Source organism: Lutra lutra, chromosome 2 (genome assembly GCF_902655055.1).
Source record: "Lutra lutra chromosome 2, mLutLut1.2, whole genome shotgun sequence".
Lineage (NCBI taxonomy): Eukaryota > Metazoa > Chordata > Mammalia > Carnivora > Mustelidae > Lutra > Lutra lutra.
Window position 1 is genome coordinate 182,487,389 of NC_062279.1, and position 17,342 is coordinate 182,504,730.

At 41.9% G+C, this 17,342-nt stretch overlaps 1 protein-coding gene across 3 annotated transcripts in view; it reads left to right on the top strand.

Annotated features, from left to right (window-relative positions):
• Positions 1-1,031: 1,031 nt before the first annotated feature.
• The window catches only part of SLAIN2 (SLAIN motif family member 2), a 99,766-nt gene continuing 83,455 nt past the window's right edge, over positions 1,032-17,342 (top strand). For 2 of the 3 annotated variants that reach the window (XM_047719239.1, XM_047719240.1), the window contains exon 1: positions 6,028-6,725. In XM_047719239.1, coding sequence (XP_047575195.1) covers positions 6,337-6,725 — 389 coding nt within the window. In that variant the 5' untranslated portion in view covers positions 6,028-6,336. Of the gene's footprint in view, positions 1,064-6,027; positions 6,726-17,342 lie in introns of those variants that run through there. The other variant, XM_047719241.1, reaches the window with a different exon arrangement.

Here is a 17,342-nt window from a genome sequence, read left to right on the forward strand (position 1 = left end):
GATGATGTCTTTCAGTCTGTAATATTCCAGGAGTATCTCAAAGACTCAGGAATGGAATTGTGCACAACTTCTGAGATAGAAGAGCATATAAATATCTCAGTCACAGCTCATTTACTTTAGTCTAATGCAAACCTCTATTCATAGTCTACTATCTCTATGCCATCTCCAAGTCAATGCTCAGAATATATATTTTAGATCTCAGATCAGATTACTGGGACTTGTATTGTCAACTTGGGGATCTGGATGATTCTTTTTTTTTTTTTTTTATAAAGATTTATTTATTTATTTATTTATTTGACAGAGAGAAATCACAAGTAGGCAGAGAGAGAGGAGGAAGCAGGCTCCCCGCTGAACAGAAAGCCCGATGCGGGACTCGATCCCAGGACCCTGAGATCATGACCTGAGCTGAAGGCAGCGGCTTAACCCACTGAGCCACCCAGGCACCCTAGATCTGGATGATTCTTAATAAGTTTTCTCCTTTCATTAAATGGTAGGTTTTCTAGATCATGGATACTCAGAAGTAGTTCAAATCCACTTTTCCAACTGTGCACTGCGGCTGATACACTACTTAACAGAGGAAATAACGTTATTTAGCAATCTTATCGCCTCACTTGCTATCACAAAAAAGGTGCGAGATAAGGTATTGTTTCCTTCAGGGCTAGGATAGCAGCCTCTTAAGAGTTTAAGAATATGTTCACATCTGCCCTAATCAGGAACATCCTCACCCCTATATCAATATAATACATGACCCCAACAGTGTGCTAGGGGGCCACCCTTTGGCCAGAGGACCTTCCAGAAGGAAGTGATGCCTGTCATTATGGCCACCTTTGAGGCATCCCGTAATGGTAAGATCTGATCAGTGCTGACTAAAAAAATTCTAAGGTCCAAAACTTGGGTCCCTCTTCTTTTTGCCTGCAGGGTTTCAATTCAGAATCTCATACAAACCCAGCCTTTGAAGTTCCTGAGATTCCTTCTTAAAATTGCATGTGGCAAGACAGTGAAGAAGAGGGCCCTTGACAGACCTAGGAGGTACACCTGGGAGAAGGATGCTGGTGAAGAACAGGTGAGCAAGGACACATGGGAAATGACCAGCCCGGTGGGTGCATGTGACGAGAAAATAGATGTGTTGGATAATAAAGATTTCTTCAACAAAATTGAGCATGTTTTAAACAAATGCAAATACTTCTGTAAGCACCTTGCAGTTTATAATATCTTTTTTTTAAAAGATTTTATTCATTTATTTGAGAGAGAAAGAGAGAGAGTATGAGAAGGGAGAAGGTCAAAGGGAGAAGCAGACTCCTCATGGAGCTGGGAACCCAATGTGGGACTCGATTCCGGGACTCCAGGACCTGAGCCGAAGGCAGTCACTCAAGCAACTGAGTCACCCAGGCGCCCTCTTTTTTTTTTTTATTAAGATTTTATTGATTTGAGGGGCTCTTGGGTAGCTCAGTCGTTAAGCATCTGCCTTGGGCTCCGGTCATGATCCCAGAGTCCTGGGATCAAGCCCCACATTGGGCTCCCTGCTCTGCGGGAGGCCTACTTCTCCCTCTCCCAGTCCCCCTGCTTGTGTTTCCTCTCTGGCTGTGTCTCTCTGTCAAATAAATAAAATCTTAAAACAAAAAGATTTTATTGATTTGAGAGAGAGCATGAGCAGGGTGAGGGGCAAAGGGAGAGGGAGAAGCAGACTCCCCGCTGAGCAGGGAGCTCGATGTGGGGCTCAATCCTAGGACCCCAGGATCATGACCTGAACTGAAGGGAGATGCTCAACAAACTGAACCACCCAGGTGCCCTTTTTTTTTAATACCTTTTTTCCCCCCGCCTTATGTTTTCTAAACAACTTTTGGGCATGTGCTCAGTTATACACACACACACACACATATGCACATACATCTTGATTTAGGATTTTAGAACCGCTGAATACCTTTAAGCCACTGAGTAATAGTTTTACCCTCTAAATACTTTCAGTGGTTTGTAATATTTTCCACTTGGGCAGGAGCTTTGGCAGGAACTAATACGCAAGTAGGAGCAAGTTATGGGAAGGGCCACACCTGCTGAGAAGCAAAGCAACTCCTTCATCCAGGAACAAAGCAAGCTTATCGTAAAAGACAACACCTGAAAAATCTGGTTGAGACACCTGTGATGCACACCGCAGACACCTACCAGCTTACCTTCTCGTATCTCCATAAGAGCCACTTTTACAGTGACTTTTTAAAAACATGCTCTAACACTTCTAAGTCATTAGAGACGACAGTATTGTAGCTAACCTGAAAGAGAAGGATGCGGGCAACATTTAGGACAGAATGGAAATATTCTTGTCCTCATACTCTTAAGTGAGAACCTGAGACTTTCTCTCCTCAGCAATTCTTAAGGGCTGTTGGCACTCAGGAAGTGGGGAATGACCTAGTTTTGAGGATGACATATAGAGTGTGACATGTTGCACTCTGGAAGGGAAATACATAAATTTTTTTTAAAGATTTTATTTATTTGATAGAGAGAGAGATCACAAGTAGGCAGAGAGGCAAGCAGAGAGAGGGGGGGCGGGGGGAGGAGGAAGCAGGCTTCCTGCCTAGCAGAGAGCCCGATGCGGGACTCCATCCCAGGACCCTGAGATCATGACCTGAGCCGAAGGCAGAGGCTTAACCCACTGAGCCACCCAGGCAGCCCAATACATAATTTTTAAAAACTGACCATTCAACATTATTAGAAATTTCCACTTTAATGATTTGAGACATAACAAACACATTTATCTGAAATTCTGTTAGGAGGCTTCACCTGACCTATATGCATCATTTATTCAACATTTCTTGAACATCTACAATATATAAGGGCACCAGGAATACTGCAGTGAACCCTGTTTTCACATAGTTCATATTCTAGTGGGGAGAGATTGGCAACAAACAAAGGGAGAAATAGACAATGTGTCAGAGGAAAAATGAAACAAGCTAAGAGCTCCGGGGAATGATAGGGTTGCTCTTTTATGAGGGTCATAACGATGGGGATAGTGAACTTGGTTGGTGAGACGGGGGCTGATACCTGAATGGAGAGAGTCAGTAATGTGACAATGTGGAGGAAGAATGGATCCTAGATAGAAGGTTTAGCAAGTACAGAGTTCCTAGAGTAGAAACATGTTTGGCATGTTTAAAAAACCTTAAAAAGGCCAGTACGGCTAGAGTGGGGGTGATGGCAGGGAAGAGGGATCGGTAGTCCATAAGACACTTGCACAAGCGGCCAAATATCCAGTCTTATAGCCAAGAAAGGGACTCGGTAGTTTAAGTATGTTGAGAAGCAAGTTCAGGTTCCTAGCAGGGGAGTGACCTGATGCGAACAAAGACAGGATCATCTTGCTGTATGCCTCACAGATTGTAAGCAGCAAAGCGGAACAGCCCATTGGGAGAGTACCATGGTAAGCTAGACAAGAAAAGATGGGAACTGGAATGACAGCTGTACCCGTGGAGGTGCCAGGAAGTATTCAGATGTATCTTGAATATACAGCCAGTGTGACTTGCTTAAGGATCAGAGATCAAGGTCAAGCACCACATTGGTGTAACAGCTAGCATCTGCCACTGGGTCTTCTGATTCTCCATTCATTGCTCCTTGTCGCACCAACCTCTTCTTGTGTTTAATTTCATATTGCCATATTCATATTCAAATATTGGTATTATTCATAATTTAGTGTTTAACTTCATAATGCCATATGAACTATTCTTTTCAAGGAATATATTTGAAGTGTTCTCATTATAGAACCTGGCTAGTTGGAATCTATTTCACAAACTTAAATGCAAGTGGAAAGTGCTACATTGAAGCAGTCATGATATTGAACCCTTTGGCAACTAGTTCAGATGTATCAGAGACAGCAGTGATATTCAGACGTGCACTATATAGAAAATACATATTAATTCACAATTACTGTGTTACCAAAGACATCTTTTGATTAGGTATACATACCTAAGAAAACACTTATTTATAAGTAGTCAGCAAACTTTGAAAATATTCAATGCTTGGGGTGCCTGGGTGGCTCACTGGGTTAAGGCCTCTGCCTTCAGCTCAGGTCATAATCTCGGGGTCCTGGGATCGAGCCCTGCATCAGGCTATCTGCTCGCAAGAGCCTGCTTCCCTTTCTCTCTCTCCCTGCCTGCCTCTCTGTCTACTTCTGGTCTCTGTCTGTCAAATAAATAAATAAAATCTTAAAAAAAAAAAAAAAGAAAGAAAATACTCAACGCTTTTTTTTGCTGGGAATAAACATCTAGACCTTGACCTGTCAGAATTTGCATTCTTCTCAACTTTCAATAAACCAGATATTGAACGTCTGTCTAGTGTCAGACACTAGACATGAAATAAATAAATAAATGGTTCCTTTTCACCAAGTAAACAGGCAAAAACAAAAAAGAAGCAAAAAAATTTAAAATACAAACACCCGTTGAAAACTATTGATCAGGTAATGCTAGAATAAACAGAACAGCTAAATTTTGTGGAATTGTCAGGAAAAGTTTTCCTAGATATGTGAGCATGGGTTTTAAGAAAAGGAATCAGATTTGGCAGGTAGAATATTCTAGATAAGGAAAATACAGCACAGAGAGGCTAAAAGGTAGAAGTAAGCCAAGGCATATTAGTTGGCACCCAGGTGTAACAGGACTGGATTATTATTAGCTAAGGGTGGAGGAGGCAATTAGAGGAAAGCTGTAAACATAAGGCAAGCAGTTCACAGCTGATATCTGAAAAATAGTGCGATTTAAAAAAAAATTTAAGTGGTTTTTGGTTTGTTTTGCTGTTAGTGATACACATTATAAACAGGTGCAACTGAACTTAGATTTTTACATTCATACATCCCTCAGGATTTATTAGTGTTTGTTTTTGTTTATTAAGTTTATTTTCTTTTGATGTTTATTAAGTTCTCTTAATACACTTTTTAAAAAGTCAAAACACACCATGAAAGTTTTCACCAAGGAAACGATCCAAAGAGATTACACATCAGTTAACAAAGTTGAGGAGTGGTTTTCTATCCCCCGCTTCCAAGCCAGTGTACAGTAAACTTTTAAGTCGGAAAAAACTGTTTTAATGACGAGATGCCTTTAAAATGTTCAGCACAGGGGCGCCTGGGTGGCTCAGTGGGTTAAGCCGCTGCCTTCGGCTCAGGTCATGATCTCAGGGTCCTGGGATCGAGCCCCGCATCGGGCTCTCTGCTCAGCAGGGAGCCTGCTTCCTCCTCTCTCTCTACCTGCCTCTCTCTCTACCTGCCTCTCTGCCTGCTTGTGATCTCTGTCAAATAAATAAATAAAATCTTTAAAAAAAAAAAATGTTCAGCACAGCGGCTCCTGGGGGGCTCAATCCGTTAAGCGGCCAGCGCTACATCTGGGCTCAGGTCTTTATCTCTGGTGAGTTCCCCTGGGTTTTGGGCTCCACGTTGGGTGTGGACCCTACTTTAAAAAAAAAAAAAAGAAATGCTTAGCATAGTGTCTGGCCGATAGTATGCACTCAACAACTTCTGGTTATTATTTTGACCTTAGACCTCTCAACCATTTGGGATTCTGTTTTCTCATTTTCAGAGGAGGAAAAAGGTCACCGATAGTCCCTTAGGCTCCTGCCAGCCCTGACAATCTCCTATTTCCAGCAGGCGTCGAATGATATTTGCTGAACAAACGGACAAAATAAACTCTCTCTCCAAGGGGTCCGGCTAAACACCCACCAGAGAACCAGCCGGGACAGAGGACAGGATAGGGCGCTGGTCCGACACGCCAGTGTTTGGAGGTGGAGAACACATCACACGCCCCCCTCTCCAAGACCAATAGTTTGCGATCTTAGCCCCACCCGCAGCCAAGTCCTTACTCCCCGGCGAGCCTATCTGTCCCGCGGGGCCCCGACTGCGGCCGGAACAGCTCTTCCCAGCGGGCGGGGTAGCCTCCCACCTCCGCGGCGCTCCAGACACGCCCCTTCCGGCCGAGGACCCGCCCACCCCCTTTGCCCGCGGCCCCGCCCCTTCGCGAGCTCAGTGTTGGGTCTTCTCAGCGCCCGCTGCCGGCCGCGTCCACCCACGACGCTCTGAGGTCACCGACGGGGCCGGGCTGCGGGGGGCGGAGGGACGGAGGGAAGATGGCGGCCGAGGCCGGATATTGGCACCGCCTCCCCCAATCCTGGAGCCGGCGCAGATGAGGCGGCTCGGCTGGGGCCAGCGGCGCTTCGGAACCCGAGCTGGGGGGACCCTGGCGGTGGGGCCTGGCCCTGCTGTATGCCGGCGCCTCGGCTAGAGTGAGCGGCGGCGGAGACGCCTCTTTCCCCTGTCCCTCTCCCTGTCGCTGTGAGTTCGAGCGGGTGGCAGGCGGCACCGGCGGCGGGGCCGGGATGGAGGACGTTAACTCCAACGTGAACGCGGACCAGGAGGTGCGGAAGCTGCAGGAGCTGGTGAAGAAGCTGGAGAAGCAGAACGAACAGCTGAGGAGCCGCTCGGGGGCCGTGCAGGGCGTCGGCTCCCTCGGGCCCGGCAGTCCGGTTCGGGCTGGCTCGTCCACTCCCTCGTCAGGCGCGGCGTCCCCTCGGGGCTTCCCCTTGGGCCTCAGCGCCAAGTCCGGTAGCGGGGTCGGGTCGGGCCCGAGGCGGACGAGCAGCGAGGAGCTGCGGGACGCCACCTCCTTGCTGGCAGCGGGCGAGGGCGGCTTGCTGGACGAGGTGGAGCCGCTGCGGCCCGAGGAGCTGGAGCGCCTGTCAGGCTGGGAGGAGGAGGAGGAGAGCTGGTGAGCACGGGCCGCCCGTCCGGACCGGGGCCGGGGCTGGGCGGGGACGGGGCCGGGGCCGGGGGTGGAGTGCGTCTTCCGAGGGTACCCCTGGGAAGACACCTCGCTTTGTGTAACACCGGCTCTCTTGACGGGCGCTGGTGGGTTTTTTGTTTGTTTGTTTTTTGCTTTGGTTGCGGAAAGGTCAACTGGAGTTGGGGGTTCGCGGCGTGCTAGAGGAACGAACGGGGTTTGTCGCTAGTCTTCCTCTGGGTTGTTGTGGACCCTCAGGGGTTTTAGCCCCCGTTGGGGTCTGTGGTTTGGCACAGCCTGGGAAGGAAGGGCTGCTCGCTGGGGGAGGAGTCGGCGATGGGAAAGTGCTTTGTAAGGGAAGGATCTTGCTTTGTGTGAAATACTGGAGGAGGGTGGCCTGTGCATTTTGGGTGTTGGGGAGGGGTCTGCGTGATGAGGTATCGCCGGGTGCGGGGAGCAGACCAGAGTGGTCTAGTGCGGTGGTCAGTGGTTTGGACCAGTGGGAGACGGATACATTTCTGGCCGCGGTGGGGAGACTGTGTGAATCAGCACTCCCCTTTGGGTAGTAGGGTAAAGCTTGCTTTGTGTGAAGAGGACAGAGGATGGTACTGCTTTGTGTGAAAAGTCAGGGTGGAACGAGAGCCTGGCTCTTATTTTTGAAACAAGAATTGGGTCTGTCATTTTATGGAGCTGTGAAGTGACAGTTACCCCATCCATCCTTAATTTCCGTGTCATCCTAGGGGCAGAGAAAAGGAGCCCTATTTAAAAAATATATATCAAAGCTGTATTGTCATAAGCTATACTTCTTGATAGAGCTTTGACCTATACCGTAATACCACTTACATAAATAGAAAGGTCATGGGAGGCATTCTCCCTCATTTTATTGCAACCTCATAAAGATGTCTAGGAGAAACTGTCTTAATTTATCCTTTTTAAAGTTTTGATTGGTAGCTAAACATGTGTCAACTCTTCGTTGAAATTGAAACTTTTAAGCCAGTGAAGTGGAAATTCTTCATGGACTCTAATATTTCAGAGATGCAACTTTATAGTTACTGAGATAGTTAAGAGCTTTCAGGCCCTGGCTCTGCCACACTAGCTGTATGACCTTGGGCAAGTTACTCTGAGCTTCACTTTCTTCCTCTGTTTGATGGGGAAAATAATAGTTCTTATCTCTGTGGAGTTATGAAGATTACGTGAGATAATGCACGTATGCTTTTAGCACTGGGTCTGGCACATAGTAAACTCTCCAAAACAAACTGCAATTACTCTTCAGCCTAGTTACTTAAATCATGAAATTTTCAGTAAGCTCTTACAGGATCTTGTGGGAAAGTCTTAAGATTCATAACATGTTGATCCCTGTTCATTAAGGCAGTTATAGTCTTGGGAGCCAAGTTTTATGCAATTAAATATGCTAGGAGATACGCAGTGAATTGCAAAAAAAAAAAAAAGTGAGGGAACAAAAGTACTGAGAACACTCGGAATTTGGAGAGAAAATGGTTCAAAGTAGCTGAGGCAAACTTTTAGGAGAGGTGACTTTTGAGCCTGGAGGTGGGAAAAGAGTGGGGAGGCCTTTTGCTCTGACAACTGCTAGAGCAGAGTCAGATATTTGTAGCTCCCAATTAGGAAGGTTTGAATTACAGAGGTACTCGAATATATGAAATCAAGCTGTTAATTTTATTTCCAAGTAATACGAAATATTATTAGAACTGTCTGTGGTAGTGACAGTTTTTCATATTAGTGTGAGATCACGTCCTCCCAAAAGAATCCTGGGTGTGTGTACACTTTATAAGAAGCCAGAATCATTTCAGTATCATCACACGCCTCTTCCAAGTGATGATGATAGTGATGCCCTTAATAATGAGGATTAGCTGCACTCATGAGCCCATTTTAGATTATGTATTATTAGAACACATTGACTCCACTTGGGGAAGCTGAGTACCTATTTTGCTGCTTTGGCATTTGAGCAGAGTTTGTTCAGGTAAAGCAGCTCTTGAATCCTATGCCGGAGTTTTCTTTTCACCGGGTGGTTCCTGCTTACTGCTTTGATCCTGGCTACGTATCTTTTTTTTTTTTTTTTAAAGATTTTATTTATTTATTTGACAGAGAAATCACAAGTAGGCAGAGAGGCAGGCAGAGAGAGAGGAGGAAGCAGGCTCCCCGCTGAGCAGAAAGCCCGATGCGGGGCTTGAACCCAGGACCTGGGATCATGACCTGAGCCGAAGGCAGCAGCTTAACCCACTGAGCCACCCAAGCGCCCCCTGGCTACGTATCTTGATCTGATCCTTTTTCTGAAAAGATTTGTGTGAATTGAAAGTTTTAGAAATCATTTAAAGTGCTTTAGAGTATGTTTTTGGAGTACAAATGGGAAGGGGTGGGTGTTATGAGGGGATTTCAAAGAATCAAGATTTTTTTCTTGGCGCACTAAAAATCTACCTTCTGTGACTTATACCCGTTGTACCTTCTTTTTCATCTAGAGTAATGTTTTTCCCCAAGTGTGTAGTATAAAATGCTAGTTCTGAAGAATGTAATAGATACTGTGTGAAAAAATAACGGTGGGCCTGAGGTTACATGTATGTGGGGAAAAATAACAAAAATAAACATTTAATTTAATTTAATCCTGGACTTGTTTGATATGCTAATTGTAAATTGTCTGAGTGGTAAACTCTTTTTGAGCTCCCAAGGTACTAGTTCTTGTAGAACACACTCAGAACTAACAGTGCTTGAGAGCAGTGGCTTTCACAGCCTTTTTGTGGCTTTTTTTGGACTCACCTTCATGATAAACAAATACAGTTTACATCATAGCCTGTTACACATGTATATGAATAATTGAATTAAATGTATCACAAAACTGTAGTTGCTTGTGGTATATGTGGTAAGCTCTAATATTTTCTGTTCTGTTTCTTTAGGAAAAAAAGGCTGGTTACAACCCACTAAGCTAATTTTGTGACCCATTAATGGGTTGTGTATCAGTTTGGAAAGCACTGTTCTAGAACAATTCAGAAGAGTCCGAGAAAGCAATTAACATCATTGTACATCACAGTGTATTAGGCTGTGCCTGGTAGCTTATAAACATTTACATTTAATTTTCATCTACTTGTGAATTAAGTATCCTTTTTTAGGTAAGGAAACATAATCTTTCTAAGCTTCATATAACACACGGTAAATGATGGCGTTAGGATTTGAATCCAGGACTTAAAACATCACAAAGCCTATACTGTTCTCCCTGTATTTTGCTTTTTCCAGGTATAATCCCTTTTCCATATGAATGGCCTCTTAAAATATTTCAAGACTACTGTGTGATCCTATTGACGTCTTTTATCCACTGCACGCACGCGCATACACAAACACACACACACACACACACACACAGCATTCTCTTCTCTTCTGCAGACTAAAACAGTGCCAGTTAATTTCGTCATTCCTAGATTATATAATTTTCTGATCCTTCAACCATGATCACTTTTTGCAGTGAATTCTAGTTGCTTATTGTCATTAAACATGGTACTCAGAACTGTACTCAGCATTTTTTTTTTTTTTTTTTAAGATTTTAATCTCTACACCTGTCCTGGGGCTTGAATTCAGAACCCCTAGATCAAGAGTTCTATACGGATGGTATGACTGAGCCAGCCATGTGCTGACTTGACTAGACAGGTGTGGTGGATACACCTTGCTTGAGCTAAATGCTGTTATTTTGAAACCAAATATTTCATTAACAGTTTTGGTTTCTGTTGCTTATGTTTAATATGATCCAGTAGTGTCAGTTACACTCAGTATCTTTTATAGATAAGTTAAACTAAGTCTCCTTAACCCTGTTTTTGTGTAATGAATTCTTTAGGCTTTTGTGTGTGTGTGTGTGTTTATATTTATATATAGGCTTATATTTAAATTAGGTTTTTATATTTCATAGGCTTGATTTAGGCATTTAATATTTTTGTCATTTTCATATTTGGTAGGCATACCTGCTGGGTCTTCATTCTGGTTGTTGATAAAAACGTTAAAATGACAGAGTAAAGGGCTCTGAAATGTGCAGCTCAGTTAGAATCCCTCCAGATTAACATCAGTCTATTAACACACATTGTGGTTGTTCGGTAACTTAGTTCCACTTATTATCAAATCCATATGCCACTTTTTTTAAAGATTTATTTGTCAGAGCGTGAGTATGTACGTGCACAGAAACAACAGGAACAGCAGGCAGAGGGAGAAGCAGGCTCCCCACTGAGCAAGAAACCCATGTGGGACTCCATCTCAGACCTGAGCAGACGATTAAACAACAGAGCCACCCAACCATCCCTATATGCCATTATGCATGGATATCAGGAAAGATTTTGCCAAATTGCTTGCTATAATTAAGTTACACTCTGCTTACAGGGTCTTACCTGCGATGAAGTAACTCTGTCAAAATAGAAACTGCATTTTATTTGCTTTGACTTTCTCATGGTGAATCCTGTCTTTTTCCTTTTTTAACTTCACAGACATTTTGTTTAATTCAGTTTTGAATTTTGCAAGAAATAAGTTTGGTCTGGAAATTCTGGACCTACTTATTTTTCTCTATAGAAATTATCGTATTTCCTCTTACCTACACTTTTGACCCTGATGTATTATTTTATTAATATTTTTAATTTTTATTTAAATTTTAGTTAATATTCAGTGCAATATTGATTTCAGTAGTAGAATTCAGTGATGCATCACTTACATAAAATACCCGCTGATTATCATAACAAGTGGCCTCCTTAATACCCATCACCCATCTAGTCTATCCCTCACCTTCCTTCCTCCACCAACTCTGTTTGTTTTCTGTTGTTAAGAGACTTAACGTGGTTTGTTTTCCTCTCCCCAATATATCCATCTGTCGTTTCTTAAATTCCATGAGTGAAATTATATGGTATTTGTCTTTCTCTGACTTATTTCACTTAGCATAATACACTCTAGCTCCATCCACATCATTGCAAATGGCAAGATTTCTTTTTTTTTTTTTTTAAAGATTTTATTTATTTATTTGACAGAGATCACAGGTAGGCAGAGAGGCAGGCAGAGAGAGGAAGGGAAGCAGGCTCCCTGCTGAGCAGAGAGCCCGATGTGGGGCTCGATCCCAGGACCCTGGGATCATGACCTGAGCCGAAGGCAGAGGCTTTAACCCGCTGAGCCACCCAGGCGCCCCAAGATTTCATTTTTTTTGATGGCTGAGTAATATTCCATTGTGTGTGTGTGTGTGTGTGTGTGTGTATACACATATGCAATATAAGCTATTGTATATATACACATGCAAAATTAGCTGTTGTGGACATTGCTGCTATATAAACATCAAGGTGCATTTACCCCAAATCTGTATTTTTGTATCCTTTGGGAAAATACCTGGTAATGCAGTTGCTGGTGGTACAGTAGTTCTATTTTTAACTTTTTGAGGAACCTCCATACTGTTTGCCAGAGTGGCAGCACCAGTTTGCATCCCTACCAACAGTGTAAGAGGGTTCCCCTTTCTCCACATACTCAGCAACATCTGTTGTTTTCTGTGTTGTTAATTCTAGCCATTCTGACAGGTATGAGGTGGTATCTGCTTGTGGTTTTGATTTGGATTTTCCTGATGATGAGTGATGTTGAGCTTCTTTTCACCTGTTAGCCTTCTGGATGTCTTCTTTGGAAAAGTGTGTCTTCAACCTGACATGGTATTATAGGTTGATGTATTTTGAGTCAATTCAGTGACAAAATTTTGAATCTTTTACTTATTTGGAGGGGTAGGCCTAAACATATTTCAAGCCATATTCTGGCTTACGTTCTGACCTACTGTCTATCATCTTGCCCTATTTGAAATTCAGTTTCCTTTGAAGAATGTTTATGTGGGCTGTCCATTTGAACAAAGTATTGACAGAAATACAGAAGCTAAAGAATATTTCTGCCCACTCTTTGTCATTTAGTCTTATTGCATATTTTGCTCCCATATTATGGCCTGTCCCTCTTTTGATACTAATGTCCTCAGTATACTTTTTTATCCATAAATATTTGTTGATTGTAATTGACATGCCGTAAAACTTGCCCTTCTAAGTGTGTAATTTAGTGGCGTTTTTTTTTTAGTATATTTACAAACTGGTGCAGCTGTCACCACTGTTTCCAGAACATTTTCATTAGTAGCCTCCCTGCCCCCCCTGCTAAAAAAAAAAAACAAAACAAAAACACCAAACCCATTATCAGTCACTTCCCATTTCCCTCTCACCCCAGCTCCACTTACATACTTTGTGTGTATGGAACTGCCCATTCTGGTCACTTTATATAAATGAAATTATGTAATATGTGGCATTTTGTGTCTGGGTTCTTTCATTTAGCATGTTTTCAAGATTCATGTTGTAGCATGTATCAGAAGATTTCCTTTTTTCATTTGTTTTTTGGTTTTTAAAGATTATTTATTTGAGAGAGAGAGCACACAGTGTGGGGGAGGGACAGAGGGAGAGGGAGAAGCAGACTTTTGATGACTAAGACTCAGTCCCAGGACCCAAAGATCATAACCTGAGCCAAAGGCAGACACTTAACTAACTGAGCCTCCTAGGCGCCCCTTTTCATTCCTTTTTATGTCTAAATAATATTATCATATTTTGTTTATCCATTCATTGGTTGATGAGAATTTGGGTTCTTTCCACCTTTTGGTTTTTATGAAAAATGCTGCTGTGACCATTTATTTACAAGTTTTTATATGGACATGTTTTCATCTTTTGAGTACCTTGGAGTGGAATTCCTAGGTCAAATGTTAACTCCATGTTTAACTTTTTGAGAAACTGCCAGACTGTTTTACATTTCCCATCAGCATTACACAGGGGTTCCAGTTTTGCCACATTCTCTCCAGCATTTCTTATTGTCTTCTTTTTTGTTATATAGCCATTCTATTTGTATCTCATTGTGGTTCTCATTTACATTTCCCTGATGACTAATGGTGTCGAGCATCTTTTCAGCTATTTTATTGGCCATTTGTCTGTCTATTGTAGAAATATCTATTCAAAGCATTTTACCAATTTTCCGATTGTGTTACTTGTCTTTATAATAAGTTGTAAGAGTTCTTTATATATGCTGGATACAAATCCCTTATGAAATGCATGATTTGTGAATATTTTCTCTCATTCAGTTTTTTTTTTTCCACTTTTCCCCCTTTTTAAAAAAGATTTTGTCAGAGAGAGCACGCACGAGTGAGCGCGTGCACAGCAGGGGGAGTGGTAGGCAGAGCTCAGCTCCCTGCTGAGGAAGGAGCCTGACCCAAAAGTAGATCCCAGGCCCCTGGGATCATGACCTGAGCCGAAGGCAGACACTTAACCGACTGAGCTTCCCAGGTGTCCCTGTTTTTTCACTTTCTTGCTGGAGTCCTTTGAAGCACAGTTTTTAATATTATGAAGTCATATTTATTCTTTTGTTGCTTGTGCTTTTGATGTCATGTCTAAGGAACCTGTGCCTGATCCAAGATCACAAGATTTATTCCTATCTTCTAAGAGGTTTATAATTTTAGCTCTTATATTTAGGTCTTTGAGCCATTTTTATTTCATTTAATTTTTTAATTTTTTATTTTATTTTATTTATATATTTATTTCTTTATTATTTATTTGACAGAGAGCGAGTGTGCACAAACAGAGGGAATGGCAGGTAGAGGCAGAGGGAGAGGGAGAAGCAGGCTTTCTATCCAGTGGGGAGCCTGTTGCCGGGCTCAGTCCCAGGACCTTGGGATCATAACTCAAGCCAAAGGCAGATGCTTAACCAACTGAGCCACCCAGGCACCCCTTTGATCCATTTTTTAAATTGTGGTAAAATATACATAATATCAAATTTGCCACATTGAACCATTTTTAAATGTATAGTTCAATGGCATTAAAGTACATTTTATATTATTGTGCAGCCATCACCACCATCCAGCTTCAGAACTTTTTCATTTTCCCAAACTGGAATTCCATACTGATTAAACAATAACTCTCCTTCCCTCCCTAGCCCCTGACGGCCATTCTTTCTGTCTCAGTGAATGTGACTACTCTAAGTAACTCATATATGTGGAATCATTCAATATTTGTGGTTTTGTAACTGTTTTATTTTACTTACCACAATGTCTTCAAGATTCATTCATGTTGTAGAATGTCTCAGAATTTCCTTCCTTTGGGTTGGGGGGGTTGTCTCTAAAGCTTTATTTATTTATTTATGATTTATTTATTAAAGATTTTGTTTATTTATTTGACAGACAGCAAGAGAGGGAACACAAGCAGGACGAGTGGGAGAGGGAGAAGCAGGCTCCTGCTCAGCAGGGAGCCCTATGTGTGGCTTGATCCCATGACCCTGGGATTATGACCTGAGCTGAAGGGAGATGCTTAACGACTGAACCACCCAGATACCTCTCTAAAGCTTTATTAAATCTTATAATCCTCAATAGGCAGAAGAAAGCAACATTTAAATCTTTCTATCCCAAACCTGAGCTGTGTGGTGCATATGATTTTCACATTTAAATAGGGAATTTACGTGTATTTGCTATATTTTATGGTAAAAAAAAAAAAAAAAACCCACAAAAGTCAGCCTTCAAATAATTTCCCAGCATCTAGTTCATTACTGTCAATCACATTTACATTGTTGTGCAACAGATCCCCAGAATCCCAGAATCCTTCCATCCTGCATGACTGAAACTCTATACCCACAGAACGGCAACTCCTGGCCTCCCTTTCTCCCAGCTCCTGGCAACCAGCATTTTACTTTGTTTCTATGAGATTAGATGCTTCATAAGTGGAATCATGTAGTATTTGTCTTTCTATTACTAGTTTATTTCACTTAACATAATGTCCTCAAGTTTCATTCATATTGTAGCATATGCTGTGGTTTCCTTTTTTAGGACTGAATTTCATATATATGTGTATATATACGTATATAATTATTAAATATATATCTCACATTTTCTTTATCCATTCACCTGTCAGTGGACATTTGGATTATCTCTACGTCTTGGCTGTTGTGAATAATGCTGCTGTGAACATGAGTGTACAAATATTTCCTCAAGTCCTTGCTTTCTCTTCTTTTGGGTGTATACCTAGAAGTGGAATTGCTGGATCAAATGGTAATTCTGTGTTTAACTTTTTGAGGAGCCACCATACTGTTTTCCTTAGCAGCTGCACCATTTTACATTCCAACAAGCATTAGAAAAGGATTCTAGTTTTTCCATGTCCTTGCCAACATTTGCTTTGATCCATTTTGAGTTTTTGTATAGTGTGAGTTAGGGGTCCAACTTCATTCTTTCTGCATGTATATATCTTGTAACTGTACCTTTTGAAGACTTTCCCCATTAAATTGTCTTGGTACTCTTGTGGAAACCAGTTGTCCATAAATGTATGGATTTATTCCTGAACTTTCAGTTCTATTTTACTGATCTTTGACTACCCTGATGCCAGTAGTAAACAGTCATAGCTATAAGTTTTTAGTAAGTTTTGAAGTTGGAAAGTGTGAATCTTCCAGTTTTGTTCTTTTTTGAGATTGTTTTGGGTATTCAGGGTCTCTTTTATTTCTGTATGAACTTTAGGATCAACTGGTAAATTGTAGCAAAAGCAGCTGGAATTTTGACGGATTGTATTGAGTCTTAGGAAAATTTTAGATCAGGCTATATAGAGAGCTTAACAGTAAGGATTGTTTGAATCTGTGGACATTGGATATCTTTCCATTCACTTAAGGCTTTAATTTCTTTCAACTGTGTTTTTTAATTTTTAGGTTATAAGTTTTGCATTTATCTTGTTAATTTTATTCCTAATTATTTTTCTTGAAGTCGTTGTAAATGAAATTGTTTTTTCTTTTTTTTTTAACCTTTTTTTTTTTTTTTAAAGATTTTATTTTTTTGACAGAGAGAGCTTACAGGTCACAAGTAGGCAGAGAGGCAGGCAGAGAGAGAGAGGGGAGGAAGCAGGCTCCCTGCTGAGCAGAGAGCCCGATGCGGGGCTCGATCCCAGGACCTGGGATCATGACCTGAGCTGAAGGCAGAGGCCTTAACCCACTGAGCCACCCAGGCGCCCCCCTTTTTTTTTTTTTTTTAAAGATTATTTATTTACTTGAGAAAGAGAGAGAGAATGAGAGAGAAAGAAAGAGAGCAAGAGAGGAGACAGGTCAGAGGGAGACCCAGATTCCCTGCCAAGCAGGGAGCCCGATGTATGGGACTCGATCCCCGGACTCCAGGATCATAACCTGAGCTGAAGTCAGTCGCTTAAGCAATGGAGCCACCCAGGTGCCCGGAATTATTTTTTCTTAATTTCATTTTTTGGTTGTTCATTGCTACCATGTAGAAATATAGTTGATTTTTGTTTATTGATGTCATTATATTCTGCAGCCTTGCTGAAGTCACTTATTAGCTTTTTTAGTTGTTTCTGTGTGTGTGCTTCTTCAGATTTTTAAATATATAAGATCATGTCATCTGCTAATAAAGGTAATTTTACTACCTCTTTTCCAGTCTGGGTGCTTCTTTTATTATCTTCTTGCTTAATTGCCCAGGCTCGAACATCCAGTATAATGTTGGGTGTAAGTGGTGAAAGTGGACATCCTTCAATGTGATTTTAATTGCTCTTTTATTTTTAATTATAGCTAATAATTATTTGTAGCATTAACATATGACAGATAATA